General features: G+C 34.8%; 2 protein-coding genes across 2 annotated transcripts in view; both read right to left on the reverse strand.

Moving 5' to 3' along the window:
- The window catches only part of hoxc13a (homeobox C13a), a 3,848-nt gene extending 1,961 nt beyond the window's left edge, over window positions 1–1,887 (reverse strand). The window contains exon 1 of the mRNA XM_051096128.1: window positions 1,158–1,887. Within this exon, the coding sequence (XP_050952085.1) occupies window positions 1,158–1,821 (664 nt within the window). The 5' untranslated portion in view covers window positions 1,822–1,887. The remainder of the gene's footprint in view (window positions 1–1,157) is intronic.
- Window positions 1–18,204, reverse strand: part of hoxc12a (homeobox C12a) — an 83,801-nt gene that overhangs the window by 12,529 nt on the left and 53,068 nt on the right. The gene's annotated exons all lie outside the window — the stretch shown is intronic.

Consider the following 18,204-nt stretch of genomic DNA (forward strand, 5'->3'; position numbering starts at 1 on the left):
CCGTGTCAATAAACTGGTACATAATGTTTTGGACAGTGGCATGTCCATTGCCCTTCTGTCATATTGTCTAACGGCCCCAAATATACTTGAAGCTGTAAAGAACTAGTTTAGGGCATGTAAACAGCACTAGATGATTTTCATTTGCATTAAGCAAGCATATTTTGTTATATCCTTATTTGTGGCTATTTGAATATATGGCTACCTGTGTATGTGACCTCTTCTAGGGGGAGGGTTGCTAAACGGGTTAGGGGCGTGTTGGTGGTGACAAGTATTCACTATAGCCACTATAATGCGACAGTCTATTTAGTTTAGATCTAAAATTACAGTGAACCACCAACAGCACTGGTAATTTTGATTTGCCACAGCTGAGTAACAATACTGAATGACTGCGTTGGTATTTGCATCATATGCAATATTTTGCTTACAGCTAAAATCAATAATTTGACTACAGAATGTCAGCTGCTCTTAGGGAAAAAAAAATGCTGCTCCATGGCATTTGCAAAATGTCCATAACAGATTGCGGGGCACCCCTCCCGATCATTGCTGACAAAGATTTATATGCTTGGTACAAAAAGGTACAAAAAAATCTTATGTATTATCATACGGGAGGAGCAAAGGTAGACAGTATTGCCATACCCCTGTTCCAAATTGCGTGACTTTCCTAGCTAAAGAATCCTGTGACTCAATAATATTTGAGTTAATATATGACTAACCTCTGTAACCAGATACGTCACTCAAACATTGTACTATTTTATGTTAGAGGTTGTAAATAAAACGTATATTCTAGGCGAACGAAACTCTGTCTTGCTGAAACTTGTTGAGTTTAGGATTCGCTCAAATTCTTGTTGTGGAAAGCCAATTGAACATTTACTAACTGTCACATGTCAAAAATGAACAGTATAAAATGTACACATCTGACAGGTTCATGCAAGCCTTCTGGATGCGCAATCATAATCCATTATGTAGAGTTATGAGATGAAAGCTCTTATCAACTGATTACTTTTCGTGAAGAACATATTTCATTAAGGCGAATACTTTGCACGTTCAGTTTACAGTTGGGGAAAAGTACATCCTATCACAACAGGAAGTCGTATCATCCCTGTAATACACATGCATTTTTCATACTTTAATGATTTCACAACTATGGCAAGACATACCTGGAAAAGGAGATTTCCAAAGATGAGAAGACTGTGTTTGCTCCTTTGAACAGTACACCTGCCCATCCCAGCCATTCGACAGAGCCCAGTGTTGATAGCCCTCCATGGGGATCAATGCATCGTGACGTGGCTCGGGATGCGCACTAATACTGGGGACCACCGACATGTCTAGATATCCTGGAACCGCCTGGTACGAGCTGGCAAAACTCGGGTAGAAAGCAAACTCTTTTGCCCTGCTGGAGAGTTCCTCCGTGGGCAAGGCGCTGCTCGTCTCGGCATATTTTTCTGCGGGATGGTACGAACACGGTTTCTGCTGCAAGTTCACGTTGTGCGAGTGAGACAATCTGCAACCGTAGTAAGGGTTTCCAAAGGGGTAGCCGTAACTCAGAGAGGCGCTAGATGACGTCTGTGGAGCGGGGCACTGTCGCCCTGTTTCAGGGGAAGATATATCCGAGTACACGGATCCCTGGTGAGTCGCTATGGTGCCGGAATGCCGCCCCAGCGCGGGGTGTGAGATCAGTTCCCTGCAATGAGTCGCAGGGCAATTCCCGCTCAATCCTTCCATAATTTGGCTTTTATTCTGATTATTTTCATTCGGGCTTTTTTCATACACGTACATCAAGGTGTCCGCCCAGCGTGGATGCAGGACCAGCGAAGTCGTCATATCACGGGCTGCCGATGCTTTTTAAAAGTCGCCTACTCCAAGACTGATACCTCATTTCCAACTACATTTTACGCACGCGCATGCGCACGACTACATCCATGTGTCCAGTTCATTAAAGCGCAGGCACGTGATATGCTAACTATCCCGAAGAGACTAGGTTGTGGGTGGGAAGAATAATCCCTTTAAAACAACTACTGGCTCAAGTTTCACGCCTGGCTTCTAAGGTTTTCGGGGCTCAGGCATTGGCTAAGAGAGTTGGAGATAGCTATTCTTAAAGGGGAAGGCTTCAACCTAAGGGGAACGAAAACAACCTCTACATTTCGGCCGACAAATGTCTGGACACTTAGCAGTATGCACTTTTTTATTTAACCTTTTTTTATCTACAATCTATAAGGGTTGCACAACTGTAACAGCATAAATACATACATACATACAAACACACACACAGACATAAACATACGCATGTACAAGAAAACGTGCATACATTCATAAAGAATTTTACAGAATATAAGTAGCATAAGCAAATTATACATGATCGGAATCGTATGAATTCAGTTATTCTTCAGTTATTTTCTTGCAATAAAAGCATCTGATCGACATTAACTTGGAGGAAAGGATTCACTTTTGAGGGAAAATGCATGAGTTATACAATATACGCATAAATGACTGCTGTAAAATAATTTTAAGCAAAAAAAAAAAAAAAAAAAAGCTAATAATAAAAACACCTATAGTAATCTACAAATAAAAGTGCGAAACTGCACTACAAGCAGAATAAAAACATCCTGCACAGGGCAAATTCGTATTAGTGTGCTCTATCATGTTATTTCATGTATCATTTTCATTATGAAACTAATGGCGTGTGATCATGACTCTTTTGTGAATTATTTTTCATCTGTATGTATGTTTCTGTCGCACTGTTCTAAAATAATGTGTGTACATATTCAGTCACACAATTGCAGTTTTAAGAGTTGTTATTATTTTCTATGTACCCTCTAACGTTTAAGATCGCACACTCATGTGTACGTAGTTTAGTTTAAGATCACCAAACAAAGCAATGAGAATTAGCAAAATATACGGTTGGGGGAAAAAAAAAAAAAACATTTAAAATGTAAGTACAGATACATTTCTTACATTCTTTATTAACATACCTTTAACCTATCTATCTTTCCCTTCCACTGACCTAAATGTACAATGTCATGATTACACAATACACATACAAAAATATCTGCAGTTTTTCTAAGTATGTTTTTGTTTATTATTTTATGCTGCGTTTTTATTCTTATTTGAATTCTAGTAAGTACACTACAACAATATTTAATTAGATCCAGCTAATGTCATGACAAAAAGAATGCATCGCCACAGGATCAGATTTTCTTCCGGTCTGATGTTGCACATTTACAATGCAACGTTTCATGAGGAATGAATAAGAGAGTCCCATACCCTGTTAAAACATTCCTCTGTTATTAGTTTCAATTGTGCAGCGACGAGACAGAGACGGTCTTTGTGTACTACAGATAACCTGAACAGTTTTTAAGGTTTAGACAGTGTTGTGTGTTTTGTGTGTTAGATATAATGTTGATGAGTTCATTGATTACTCTTTGCAAAGATAAATTCGTCGTTGTCTTCACAGCCTGAAGAATGGACAAATCTTACAAATGGCAGCTGCATGGAAGTCCAAGGTCAAGGTAAAAAAACGCAGACAAACAGGGTCGTAATCAGAGTCTAGACAGACAAGAATGAACTTCACACTCGTATGCATGCAAACTCGCTGTAGTTTGAAAAGCTTTGAGATACAACTTGGGAAAACGGAAAAGAAACCGGCAAACAATCCAAGTGGTCCCCAAAGTAATTTCTACTTTTTTTAAGTGCACCGGCAACTGTTAAACTGTTACGAGTAGGAAGACAAATACGACTAACAATACAGAAATCCTCTTCCGGTGAATCTGCTTTCTTCCTCTCGTATTTCTGTGAAGTGTTCCTCTGTATGACATGTTAATTATGGAGCTTCTAGCTTACCCGTCTGACTTATATTATCCAGATTTGTTGACATTAATTAAAGGAGCTACGCTATAAGAACCACGTTTGTCACAAAACAGAAAAAAATGTTTAGGACTCATGCAATGATGTACAATGATTCTTTACATTTTCTTCCTCAAACCAGTAAATTGTTGATGTGAAAATAAAATTTTAAAGTAAGCCGAGGGCAAAACAGTTTTGGTCGAACTTCTTATTACCGCATTTAAGGTAGGGCAGAACTTGCAGTAGTTCATGCAGTAAAGTAGTAATTTTACCCTTCATGATTTTTTTAAAAGCTCACTTTGATTAATTTGTCATTAATTGCAAACAACAATTTCAAAAGTTGCTTTTTAACAATTAAATCGGGAACTAGCACTGTTAAATAGCAGCTGTAACAAGTAAAACACATAATAATGCAACAAAATCCCAAGTGATATGAAAAGTAAATATATTCGTCAATGCAAATACATTTCTATTATTTAAAGAATATTTGATTAACTTAATATTCAAGATCGCACTCCACACGCAGCAACTTTGTGCTCCTGTTACTGCATCGTGTACAAGTTCAAATCACACGCAAGAATCTGTTTGAATAAAATAAGCTTGAATATGCATGTATATTCATAAAATGATTTTAAACGGCGTTAATTTAAAAGGCTCTGTTGACACCTTCTGCTATTCCTGTCTGTTATTAGTATGCATTTTAAAGCTGCTGTTGTTTACACATCTCCTCTCTAACACCATATAATAATAATACTGCGTATGCGTAATCTCAGGCTTTGTACTTCACTAGCCTGTGTTTGTAAATGTTTGCAAATCAGTTCAAATTACACTTAACCTTCTGACAAAAATACATGCCATTTACGTTGTGAAATAGCCTACAAGATCCAATAAAGCTACATTACAGATCCGAATTAGCAAGTCTAGATATCCAGCAAATACAAGTCTGGTTTATACGTTTCCTTACAACTGTGTGCATCTAGAAATGCACGTCTATGTGTGTTTCAGTCTATGTTGCAAGCAGCGCATTCTGTAGGCATAGTCTTTGGCTTTGATGTTTTCATTTTTCTGTTGCAAAAAAAAAAAAAAAAACAATTCAGGTGCACACTGAAACATAAATAGTCATACTGTTCATTCGCAATTAAATTAACGTTGTAGTGGAATGCACACTGAAATATCATCTTTTAAACCACAATCCCAAAACCTTACTTCGAAATCTGACTTTTTAGCCCCAATTTAATAATTTTAGAGTAATATTTTAAAAATACATATCAAAATATCAAATAAAAAATATTTAAAATGCTTAAAGAGATTAAGTCTAAGAAAAGCATTGCCTGGGCAGTTACAAATTGAGATCTGTCAAATATAGATAAAAAGGACGAAACAATTGCGAAGTTTAAACATCGTTGACGCCATCACACGAAAAACATCCAAAAGCGACAATAATTTACAAAAAAACCAAACAAGTAGAAATTGTCGGTCACGTGACAAATTCTTCTATAATGTCTAATCATATCTAATGGTAACAAATCAATTGATTTATTTAACATTTTTATTTTATGTTATTTTTCACACCAAAACTTAAATGTGTTTTTATTGCCATGCTATTACGCGCTTAATACCAATACCAACCTACGAGCTACTATACAGACATACAGAGTAAAGACAGATACCTGTCGCTGTCTATACATCCTTCTATCACACTGAGCCCAAATCTTCATTTAGACTTATACATTTATTTAAATGTGCACATATGACAGAAAACAAACGAAGAACCGACATTTCCAGCAAATAACTCTTTAACCCTGCCTCGTGCAATGAAAAATAAATAAATAATGACAGTATACACGCATTACAAAATAATAAATATTTGTTTAATTTTCTTGAATTTTCTGATATGAAAACATGAAAAATACATTTTAGGATAGAATAAAAAAAAAAAAAAAAAAAGTAAAACAGTTTTGCTCGTCTGAGTTAAACTCAAGGAAATTTGTCATTCAGGGATTTGGGAGTTGGATTGTTGTGGTTGAGCGTCTAACGTTGTCATGGAGTGGGGAAAAATCGATTGCAACATCGGTTAAAGCTCGCTGGCCTCGGTGCTATTAAAAGGTGGCTTCTATTCTGGTTTCAAATGCACAGACCATTTCAATTCTCACGTAAAGTAGTTTAGTCAGACAAAAATTAGATTATGATGGGTACATCATACATTACATTCATTCACACACAAGATATTCTTTAAATACCAATGTTTATAACGAAACAGCTATATAATATCTGAACAAGGTTGTTTATTTTCCACCTTATTTTAATTATTCATAAAGACTTGTCTAATTGCTGATGTGCGTTAAAAGTACGTACCTGTATCATTCGCTCTATACCTGGTTTACAGGTCAAATTAATGCATTATATAAATAATAACAAAGCAGACCTTTTATTAACCAAGTAAGAATGAATTTCCCATTAAAATACTGGATGCTGAACAAAAGAAAGTCCTTCAAAAGCGTAAACGCAACCTGTTCTATGCCTTAATCATCAAAAAAAAGTAAAGTGCTTCAGGCGTTTTCAAGCTACACCTTTGCCTCTACATGCACATTCTTGCGGGGCTACTGCAGGCCTTGTTTAGGAATTGATTCTCCCATGAAAAAATTTACATCTTGCAGAGTACAGTGCCAACGGTTATGAATATGTATCACTATGTCACTGCAGTGCCACAGTGCTATATTATACCCCTATACCATCAGAATTCAATTAAAAAGCCAAGAAAAGAACAGTAGCCGAGTGTGTAGTACGACTAAACAGTCGTTCCAAACAAAACGTATCAAACTCTATTTTATCATGACCGTCCTTCTCCTTCCAGACAGCTACACCGTCACTTTTAGAGAAGAAACAAATCCGTATTAAATCTCGCATAGTCTGTAGAATATGGCTAGGCCTGCGTCGATTCAGTCTCGGTGCAATGCGGTAAATAAATCTGTGGCTGATATAAAGAGCAGCATGTGAGCAATGGAGATGATCATTTAAATCTGTGGTCAGACAGGATACTGCAAGAAATGGGAAGCATCATTGCGTTCTTAATAAAAATATACAGACAGTGATGTTCATTTTTAACACTGAAGCCAGACAGTGCCCGCTTAGATTTCTTTGTTAGCTATATATCACATGTTTTGCAATTACTAACCTACAACCATTGGTTACGCTGACGAGAGAATGCAAAATGTTATCAAAACCAGAAACAAACCACGTAAAACTGATTATGGAGACTGTGAACCCATGTTTTTTTTCTTTTGTCGGTCCATTTATGATGACCGTGAAGTAAAACTAAACAATGTTAAAATCCAAAAGCACCTGACAAAGAATCTGATGCACGTATGACAATTCGTCCTTGATTTTCTGCGTTAGTTATTTATTTATCCACGTTCAGGCCTTTAGATTACAATGACAACCAAAGGTCCGTTTGTCAGAGCGTCTATACAGACAAAATGTCTCCCCCACTTTCAGACACGTCTAGTCGGAAGTCCAAGTTCAAGTTAAAGGAGGCGGTCAGTTCCTCTGCAGACATGTTAATTGCGACAGCATGGCTCTAACTGTAGCTTTCTCGGTTTCTGACATATTTTCTTTTAAGATAGTCAAATAATAGTCAAATAAAGTTTTCGTATATTTCCTCCATATCTAACGGAATATGCCGTTGAGATCTCTGAATGCATGTACCAGAAGTGGGATTTGAAAATGAACCATAATCTTTGTATACTGGTGAGCTGGAAAATTTTGGACCAATTTTATTGTATTGTTCTGTATAAGCAATGCTTCGAGCTCTTGTTTTACGTGGTCGTGAGATAGCGTTAAAGGTTTCAAACCTAGCAATTTGGGATGATTTAAGAATGTCTACATCTTTAAGAAAGAAAGAAAAAAAAACAGAAGCAAAACATTACAGCAAACAGCAGGCAGCAATTTACTTCAAGTAATTTCTATTGTATAATACTGCAGAAAGGGCACATATCACATGCTACATATCACATAATCTACTGATATAAAATAAGATATAGTAATGTTGCTACTATGAAATGATTTAGGCTAGCCTGCTAAAAAGCAACACATATCTTGAGCTTTGTTTTAACAAAGGACCAACACGAGTCAACTTTTGCGGGTTAAACACGCATAAGGAATGCCATCGTCGTCTTTTCAACAACATGCAACAATTATTTAATTAGAACAGCTGCGAGTTCTTTGACGTTTGACAATGGTTTTTCCGAATCAACAGCTACAAACAGCAATACTAGAACGTGTACTTCCACAATAACTTGCTACATTAACAGCACTTTTTAAAATTATATTTCACAAGGCAAAAATATTCAAATAATCATTCTGATCTACAACACTTTATCAAATTACAACTTCTTTATCATCGTATAAAGTAACTACACGAAGATAAGAAACCACAGTCTAAATAGCTGATTAAACGCTGTTTTGAGGTTTATCTATGGGCAGGTTACACTCCTAAAAAATCTGGCAACTAATCGCATGCTGTGATGTCTACACACTCGTGTACGTACGTTTTCATACCACCTTTCTCTCCTAAATGTACAAACTTGCAGAATTTAAATATAATATAAATAATAGCCTTTTATAAGTTATAAGCCAATTACATATTTCCCTGGACAAAATGACGCTTTACACCGATCATCCTGTTTATAAAAGTTGCGCAGGACATTGAGGATTTCGCTTGAGAAGAGTGGGCTGCATCACTCCTCAGGACAAAACCACCATGACCAAATATACAAACAGTCATTGATCATCGAGGAAACTACACACCATAATAGGAACCCAGGGGATGTGTGTAAATTAAGATACTACTGTTGTTAAATGGAGGACATATCTATTATGTAAAACAAAATCTCTCAGTGAGTGCAGTTCTAAGTAAAATATGATCCCTCTTTATTATGATGATTTTTTAAAGCCTTTTAGAGGCTTGCAGATTCTGCAAAGGGTATGTAAACTTAGGCACTCATTTGTGTGCGTCTATATATAAAAACCAAAACGTACGTGCAAAGAGCTAAACTGTGGAATGTGAGTACTAATTAATGTAAAAAATAAGGATGAGAGCAAAAAAAAAAAAAAAAAAAAAAAAAAAAAAACTGCAAATGTGACGGCATATTCTGACAGTCTGCTGGAAATCTCTGGAAAAACACGAGGATCAGCCTGCAGCAATAAGCTATTTTTCAACTACATCCCAGATTCACAACGATACATACGACGCATCCGTATCCTGCAGTTTGTGGAAACATAATGAAGTGTGGTGGTCATTCTAGCCTATACCTACCTTCAATTTATCATAGTGGACAAAATAATTTTTGCTATAGGAGTAAACCTGATCTTCCATCACACCTTTTTAGCTATTCTCTGGTACCTTGACACGTACTTGTAAACTAAATGTTATATTCCTTCCCTTTATTTTAAACTGCTAGAGTTCATTCTAATAATTAGAACAAGAAATTGTTGAAAACAAAAAAAAAGACGTTTTATATTCAGAACGGGGTTACTTTGTTAACAAAACATTTTATATAGTTGCAAACTACATCACAAATTCGACCTATTCAGATCTAAAGAACGTTTTAAACTCTGAATTTAGTACAGATTATCTATCCAATATATTTTGTTACATTTTTGTGTAAATTCATTTAAGCTCTAACGGAACAAAACGAGAAATAATTGGTGGTTTTTATAGTTATTATTCAGCGCTGTAATGGATGTGCACTCGAATATTCCTTCAAATTAAATATGTATCCCAGGAAAAAAATTGCTTCGGAAATTACCAGAATTTGTTTTAATCCCCTTTCTAGGCAAGCTTAATTATCTCTTCCTTTTCATTTTACATCGTTTAAACAAAACATGAAGAAAAACATGATGAAGGTTAAGGTTGCACAAGTATTGCCCCTTGAAGATTACTACAAAAAGCATGAAAAGCTTTAAGCATCTGATTTTGACTTAAAGGTTTAAATTATCCTCGTACAATAAATAACTTTTTTTACTTAACACAGAATATATTCCGAAGATGTACATCGACTACTTTTTCAACATCTGAAAATATATAATTTATACTACAGCAAGTCTAAAAATACTTGTGCGTGAAGCTATTTGTGCTGTTTTTTATGTGTCTGACCATTTTCTATCCACACAGTTCCAGATTTACAGTTGAAGAAAAAGGAAAAGACGGGTAACAATCAATATATTGGCACGAAACTTTAACGTTTTAGCCCTGTCAGGGAGCACTTAATAAAATGTAGCTCTTTGGACACCCATTCAATTTGGTGTACAAAATGAAACTAAAGTTAAAATCGCACCGGACCACTGAAATGTACCAATTTTTAAAGTAACAGACAAAAATAGGCATACATCCGTATGCACAACACTAGCGTCCTATACGCAAGTTAAGGAGAAATTACTTGGAAATTACGCATTTCTAAAAAGTCCGTTTAAAAAAAGAAATATTATAGCTGCCATCTAATACGTTGAGATATGAAATGTATAGTTTCGGATATCAAATCGATAAGCACATGATTCATATTCGGCTGGATAGGGACAAGAAGTAAAGTTCAAGTTCAAAGTCTTTCACAGCAGACAGCCAAGGAGAACGCGCAAGGAGACCCCCCTCACCTCTTACAAAATAAATCACAGTATGAATGAGCAACTTTTGCCTTGAAGCTTTAAACACGTTTCTTTGTGGAATCTTTAAAAAAAAATTAAATTCAAATAAATAAACTGGAATTCCATTTATATATAGAAAACATTCATTAAAAATACGTGTTTGGAATTTAAACAATGTGTCATTTTCAAAAATACATTTCACAAGCTGATATTTGATTAGAGAAATCACATGAGGACAGCACGAAAGTAACTTCCTCACACGTTTATATATATATATTAGTACATTATACCCACATGGTCAAATGCAGAGGTGCATATGATAAATTTCGCCACCGTCCGATCCAAACAACTTAGCACGGTCTTTTAGACCGTTTCTAAGTTTAATTATACGCGAAACACTTGATGTGTTATTTTTGGCCCATGGTACCCAAAATTGCAGCTTCACAAACCTTGTATAGCGAACTAGGGTTAAACCTAAAACAGTAAGTGATACTCATCACCTCTCCAGTTTAACAACATTTTATCATTCAAAAACTCAGTGTTTAAGTGTTCCCTATTTTCTCATTTACAACCAATATTTTGAAATATTATAGACTTGTAAAAACATATCTCAATAAAAAGTGCACTTATTTTCTTTTGTTTCCTAACATTAGATTCCATTTCAGCATAAAGAGACCAGAATAATACGGCAGTTCCAGTTCAAAACTTTATTATACTTTAGTGATAATCTGGGGAGCCACGAACGTGAAATGCATTTCGACTAACTGCTCAAAAGAACACGTGCATTGGAAATAAAAATTAATTATTGTTATTATTATTATTTTTTAAATCCCATAACCTTGCTGAACAAAATTCTTATGTTCATCCAATTGTTACCTTAAGGTCTTCTGTATGGACTTTTTTCTTCTGAATAAAAGTTTGATCAAATTGCAATCAACAACGCCACACTCCAAAACGTTTCTTAAATACCTCCGACAAACGAAAATTCGCATTCGCAAATGAGAACCGGTTTCAAATATTTTAAGTAATGGAACTTAATCACATGAATGGATAAACCTATCGTGACATTACCCAGCTATACAAAGGCGTGGACCGGTCATCAGATAAAGCCATTCTACCCTGAGTTCCAAATAAACATTTTAACTATACTAAATGTGTGTGCCTCCAGTCCTCCGATTGGTTTTATTGATTTAATTGGTATGTTTAAAGACCTATTCTTGTTTGGATAAAAGTTGTTTTTCTCAGTCAAGCCGTCTATAAATGCAAAGTAAATACAAACCAAATGTAATTTGAAATTAAAGCTTTTTTATTAACATATCCAGAGTGGTTATGGGGCATTGAAAAACCGCATTTTGCAACATTTCATCCTGCGTGGGATTTTATGAAGAGCCCTGCAGAAGTGAAGAGTTGTGATTTTAAATTCGCCTATATCAACACAGCGCTCGCTCTGGGTCCTTAATTAATCCTGTCCTTAATTAGATAATTAACGCATCCTGCTGCTGTAAAATAATGTGCATGAGTGAGATATTAAATGCCTGAAAGGACTTAACACGACTGTAGACGGCAATAATGTACAGTCTCCGAACACTGGACAATATGTACGTGACTTACTGTCATTGCGAGAGCTTGGATGCTGATGTACGAGCACTTAACGGTCTGCAAAGTATAGCAGACAACTAAAGGATGGAGACAAATCAAACACGTTTCTTTAAATGTTCGTGTCTCCTGGCAAAACAAACTAACTCAATACAGCCTCATTATATTATAAGAATGCTTGCAGATTATAGATTTCATGCAGAATGTTTTGGTACAGTCGCTGTTCCTTATTTGCTTCAAGTCTGTGGCATACTGGACGACTTTCAGAGGAAATATGTGTACTAAAAATTTTCCAAACATTTTTTCCCCACTCAGTATGCTTCACCACTAAATACTAAGATGACAGTGAATGTAAGTGGACAGTTCATAAGTGATGGAGCTGCAGGGCTCAAAAAAGGTTCATTGTGGTCAGCAGTAAAATCAGAGAATCAGCTGGTGGGGTTTAGTGTAGTGTTTGATGAAACTCCACAACACAGACGACTTGCAGAGATCTTAGGTCGCTATTGCTGGGTGTTCAAGATCACTGTTAAATCTGACACAGTGATTGGATTGAGAACAAAAGAAAGATGCACTTGCCATTAACAAATGCTTAACCATTTAATTAATGTTCATTAAATTAACATCTACACTGATAAAAATGATTCGGTGGTTAAGTAAATACCACGGAAAAACTAACGCTATCTCACGACCAATTCGTACGTATTTTACGGGGTGGCTAATTCGTACCATTTCAGTGACGGGTAGGTTTAGGGGCGGGGTTAGGTGTAGGGCATTCGTACAAATTCACACGTATTGTGCAACTCGTACAATACGTACGTTTAGCTAAATCTTGGGCTGGAAAAACAAATGTAATTTCTTTAAGTAAAACCTACTCAGCCTTTTCTGATACTGGTGTTCCTATCATGCACTGGGGAAATAAATAATACGTTTATTTTATTTTACTTTATTTTATTATTATTTTTTTTTTTGCTGTTGTCCAGCTGTATTTAATTTGTTTTGCTACACTGTTTTATAATTGCTTTTGTTGTTAGGTTTAGTACCTTTAATTTTGTTACATCTAGAGCTTATTTTCTACTTAAAATGACACATTCATGTTGGGGGTAACGCATTACAAGTAATGCGAGTTACATAATAATATTACTTTTTTCAAGTAACTAGCAAAGTAACGCATTACTTTTGAATTTCTAAGAAAATATCTGAGTTACTCCCTATTTACTGATTGATAAGTCTCCTGTCTGGAAATTGTGAGTAAACATGATGTTATTGTATTCTAGACTACATGTGAACATGCATTAATTCATCTCACTCACAAAAAAACAGATTCAGTTTTTTCAGTTTCCTCAAAATAAATAAAAACAATGAAATGCAAACTCAGAATATGACGCAACCCTGCAATAATTAAATATGTTAAATAAAACAAATATCCTTTAGGTATTTAATCCCATTTTATTAACCAGTGTCTTTGCTGCTGACCTTCGATGATGCAGTTCAACCATACTAATAAGCAATTTCTTACTTTTCTTTAGATAAACTAACATTTGCTTCTTTTTTTTTTTATAGCTGAATAATTATCTCCTGCATAAATTTACTTTTCTTTCAGCCTGAGGTGAATTCATTTCACTTTTGGTGTAAAAGGGCTTTTACATTAGAATTGTTTTATATTAAAAACAAAGCAAGCCCTGCCCAGATTTAAAAAGTAATGCAAAAGTAACGTAACACATTACTTTCCATAAAAAGTAACTAAGTAACGTAATTAGTTACTTTTTCAGGGAGTAACACAAAATTGTAATGCATTACTTTTAAAGGTAACTTTCCCCAACACTGTTCATACTCAAAAATGCACAGAATGTTACCGTCATTTTGTGCCAAGTATTTAAGTCTCTGTGTTTGGGTGACCGCCACATTGCTGATTATAAATGTGGTATCTACATGATGTCTATTGTTTTATTTACTTAGATGTTTCTGAGTAACGCATACACTTTAAAAACATGTTTTAATTCAATGTTATATTGATGCAAAATCAAAGTATTGCCACATAAACTTTGGCTAAATAAATGTTACTTATTTTACTGGCCAAGCTAAAATTACTTATTTTCTTTGTTCAGTTTACTTAAGTATATTTTACTCGACAATAACATGTAAATTGTACAGAGCAGTAGCAATAAAATTTACTTAAAATGTGTTAATGCAAATGGTTATGGTAGGTTTTATCAAGTAAATCCTACAAGTTAATTTTTTTTTTTACTTTTAGCACGCTACTGTAACAATAATATATATATATTCAGGGATCAAAATAAATGGGCAACACAATTTTTTAATTAATATTTAAACAAACAAATCAAATTTCATGTCTCTGTAATCACAAGAATTTGTGCTGAAACAAAGTCAACAGCAGTGTTTTCATCTTTTTTGTAATTTCTAACAAACCTAACAAGAAACCACCAGTTTAATAATAAATGCATATTCCTTTGGATGCATCAGGTGTTCTTGCACCAGGTCACTGTTCAAACAAACTCCTCACACATTTACCCTAATCATGTGAAGACAAGAAATTGCAAATACCTCAGACAGAAAAACAGTTTCAAACCAACAAGAAACTAAACTAACATTTTTTCCACTCTTATTCAACTCTTATGGGGTGACTCAGATCACACCTAACCCCCTCAATTTGAACACCGAACTAGAATTACACAATATCCCAAATTACATCCCAAACATTTATCAAACCAAGTACAAGTACAACTTGCACTTGTGTACGGTAATGGTTTGGCTACCCTAATCTCTTTGTCATCAGTCTGGGCAAAGTACAAGCAATATCACTAACTAATAGCATATTTTGTGAGAAAGAGCATTTTATAAGCAGTTAAATAGTTCCAATAATACAACTGTCCAAATAATTGTGGCTCCAAGCATATTTTGTTTTACTGTGATAGATAGTTTTGACATTGCATTCTGCAAGTCATTTCATATTGATTAGACAAGCATTTTTAAATACTTTGTAACATTACAGCATAAAAGCACTATCATAGCTGGTTGACCAAGAGTGACCAAGGTATGGAAGGAGGTCTATAAAACCTGGAGGATCTGTTAGCATTCCTGTTCATTTCAGTGGCAAGACCCTAGAAGTACAAACATCTTTGCACATGGGACTTCAGAAGTTCCTGAGCTGTAAGGCTGCGTGACTAAACACTCTGGAGCTGCAAGATAATGATGTAATGACAATGCAGATTTGAGACTGACCATAAGAATGCACTTCTCAAATCCTTGACTAGCATCTATTCTGAGCTTTGATGCAAAGGGTAGCAGACAAAGAAAAATGTCAATTTCACATTTTTAAGAGCCCTACAAAAACAATCATAGTCAGGCACTATGCTAACCAGCCAAACCTCGACCTTTAGTAATATACCAGGACTTAAAGTGGTTTGCATAAAACTGTAGTTCACTCCATTACTATGAGTTGTACACCACTATTGTAACCAAACAGTATTAACCTGCATTTTTTTCAACCACTGATCAGGCAAATTCATTGCTATTGTCATTTGTTAAACAAATGTTGCTGTGTCAGACAAATTAGATGCTCAAAGAAACACCAATGTTTTGATAGGGCTACCAACCCACAATGTTTGTCATTTTTGGGTAGAATAAAACCTTTGAACTAATTACTTACTGTTGACTCTGCATTTGAGTTGGGATAAGAGAACATATTTTAACACTAAAAATTCCACATTCAGCTTCAAGAAAATCTGCAATAAAAATAGCAACACGTGTAATCTTGTTAATATTAGCCACACAGTTTATGGAAAATAATAATAATAAAAAAATTAGGGCTGTGATTGATTGCATACAAAATAAAAGTTTAAGTTTGCCTAATGTATGTGTGTGTACTGTGTAATTATTATGTATAGATAAATACACACAAATTAATGTATATTTTTAAGAAAAAAATATTTTTATTTATATATAATATAAATTATATAAAAAATAATAAATACATATATATGTAAATATTTCTTAAATATACACATGAATGTGTTTGTATTTATATATACATAATAATTACACACAGTAAACACACATATATTAGGCAGACTCAAACTTTTATTTTGTATTAATCACAATGAATCATTTGAAAGCCCTAAAAAAAAATAGGAAAAGAAAAAAAAACCCTACTGCAGCAAAAGGACTGCTAGAAAAAATGCTAAATATATCAATACCCAAACTTCAAACCCTACCATGTTTAAAAAAATAAAATAAAACAAAATAAATAAAATAAAATAAAATAAAATTGCAGAAACATAATAGCTCAGTATGTGGTTGTATGCTGAAGATCATCTGTCAGTGAATTACACACTATTACATACATTGGAGTACTTACATGGCAAACTGTATGCTTTAATAAGACCTATTTCGTCCTTATTTCTAGCAACATGACAAGCAATTAGTAATTATTTGTTGTGGTCTCAAAATGAAATAGTCTAGACTCCAAAAAATGCTGGGTTGTTTCTACCCACCTTTGGGTCAAATATGGACTAACCCAACTTTTGGGTTAAAAACTGAACAGCTGGGTTAGTCCATATTTGACCCAAAGTTGGTTTGAAACAACCCAGCATTTTTTAGAGTGCATGTTGACTGCATCTCTGACATCTGTGTTGTCCATGTGGGATAAGGCGGCACTGGCATTCTGTTGGTATGCACACCTTTTCTGATAGTAACTATATTGTGGCGCGATTGTTTTAATGGCATTGTATTAATGCACCTTACTAGCTACTTTATAGGATTCATGCTTTTATAGATATTTAATATCTATAAAAAGCAAGATAAATGACCAGGGAACACAATAAAAGTGCCTTTAAACAAAAAGTGTGATAACCAAACAGCTCTGCAAACTGTAGTTTTACTGAGGTTCTTGGCATCACTGCATACAGATATGCATCACAAGGAAACACAAAGTAATAACACACTTTTAATGTGGTGACAAAGATACAAGACTCAATCTGTCAGAAACCTCCCTCAAAAGCCAATTCTGTCGATTTCTATTATTCTTATCCCAGTGATGTGTCCTTGAAATTAGAGCTAGAGCTGAGACTTCATGCAGTGGTGAAGTTTACAAGCATTCTATTACACCACAAGCCTGTATATCATAGAATCTAATTAATTTGCATGATAACAGAAAAAGGTGGTCAGGTTATGATGTCATCTAGGAATCAAAACACTGTTGTAAAGTTGAAAAACAACAGTTCTTAACTCTGTTACTATGGCTTTTACTTAGTATCCAAAAATGCTTTTCAGTGTGTAGAGCACCTGAATAAAATGGCACCACCACTTCTTATTCCCATACGTTAGCCGCTATGTCAGCATTCTTTAATCAAGTCTAACATCACTCCATAAAACACTATTCTGATTTGCACCATTTGTCCTTCATATAAACAATAAATCAAAGGCTATGCAAAAACTGTGGATGACTTCACCCCTTCATGGTATTATAAGGTATGGAACACCAATGCGGATATGAACCTAGAAAACACATTTACAGGCCTTATCATCACAGCAAACACTGGAAAGATAATGTTAATGCCAAATTATTTTTTAAAGTAAAAGTATTTCTGTAATTCAAATAGCAGCATTATGCATTTCAGTGATTCAAAATATAAGACAACCATTTGACACAAACCATTTGAGTTTAATTTGATTACATAATTGAAATGTAGTAGGACATTTTTTTTCTTTTCCATGCATCTATTAATTTTGAGATTTTGGGCCATTTTGCTTTCAAACGAGCGGACTCCAAAATTTGGACATCCAAAATACACATTTAAGTGCATTTATTCTTTAATAATCCATTTGCGTTTGTAAATTTCAATTACATTCACATCAAAATGAAACAATCAATATTTAATCTGGCTTCAACCAATGTTCAGGTTTTTGTTCTAGAAATGTATGCAAATTAGTGCATATTTAATTAGACTATGGCTCATTTGCATATTTACATATAACAAGTCAGAAAACTTAATGTACTGTGATCAACCAACTGGGGAAGTATGGTTGTATCTATTATATCTGTTTGGCCTTAAAGACATATATCAGATTTTTCACTAATGCACAACAATCAGCCAAGCTGGGCATTTTATG

Source organism: Labeo rohita, chromosome 23, assembly GCF_022985175.1.
Source record: "Labeo rohita strain BAU-BD-2019 chromosome 23, IGBB_LRoh.1.0, whole genome shotgun sequence".
Taxonomy (NCBI): Eukaryota; Metazoa; Chordata; class Actinopteri; order Cypriniformes; family Cyprinidae; genus Labeo; species Labeo rohita.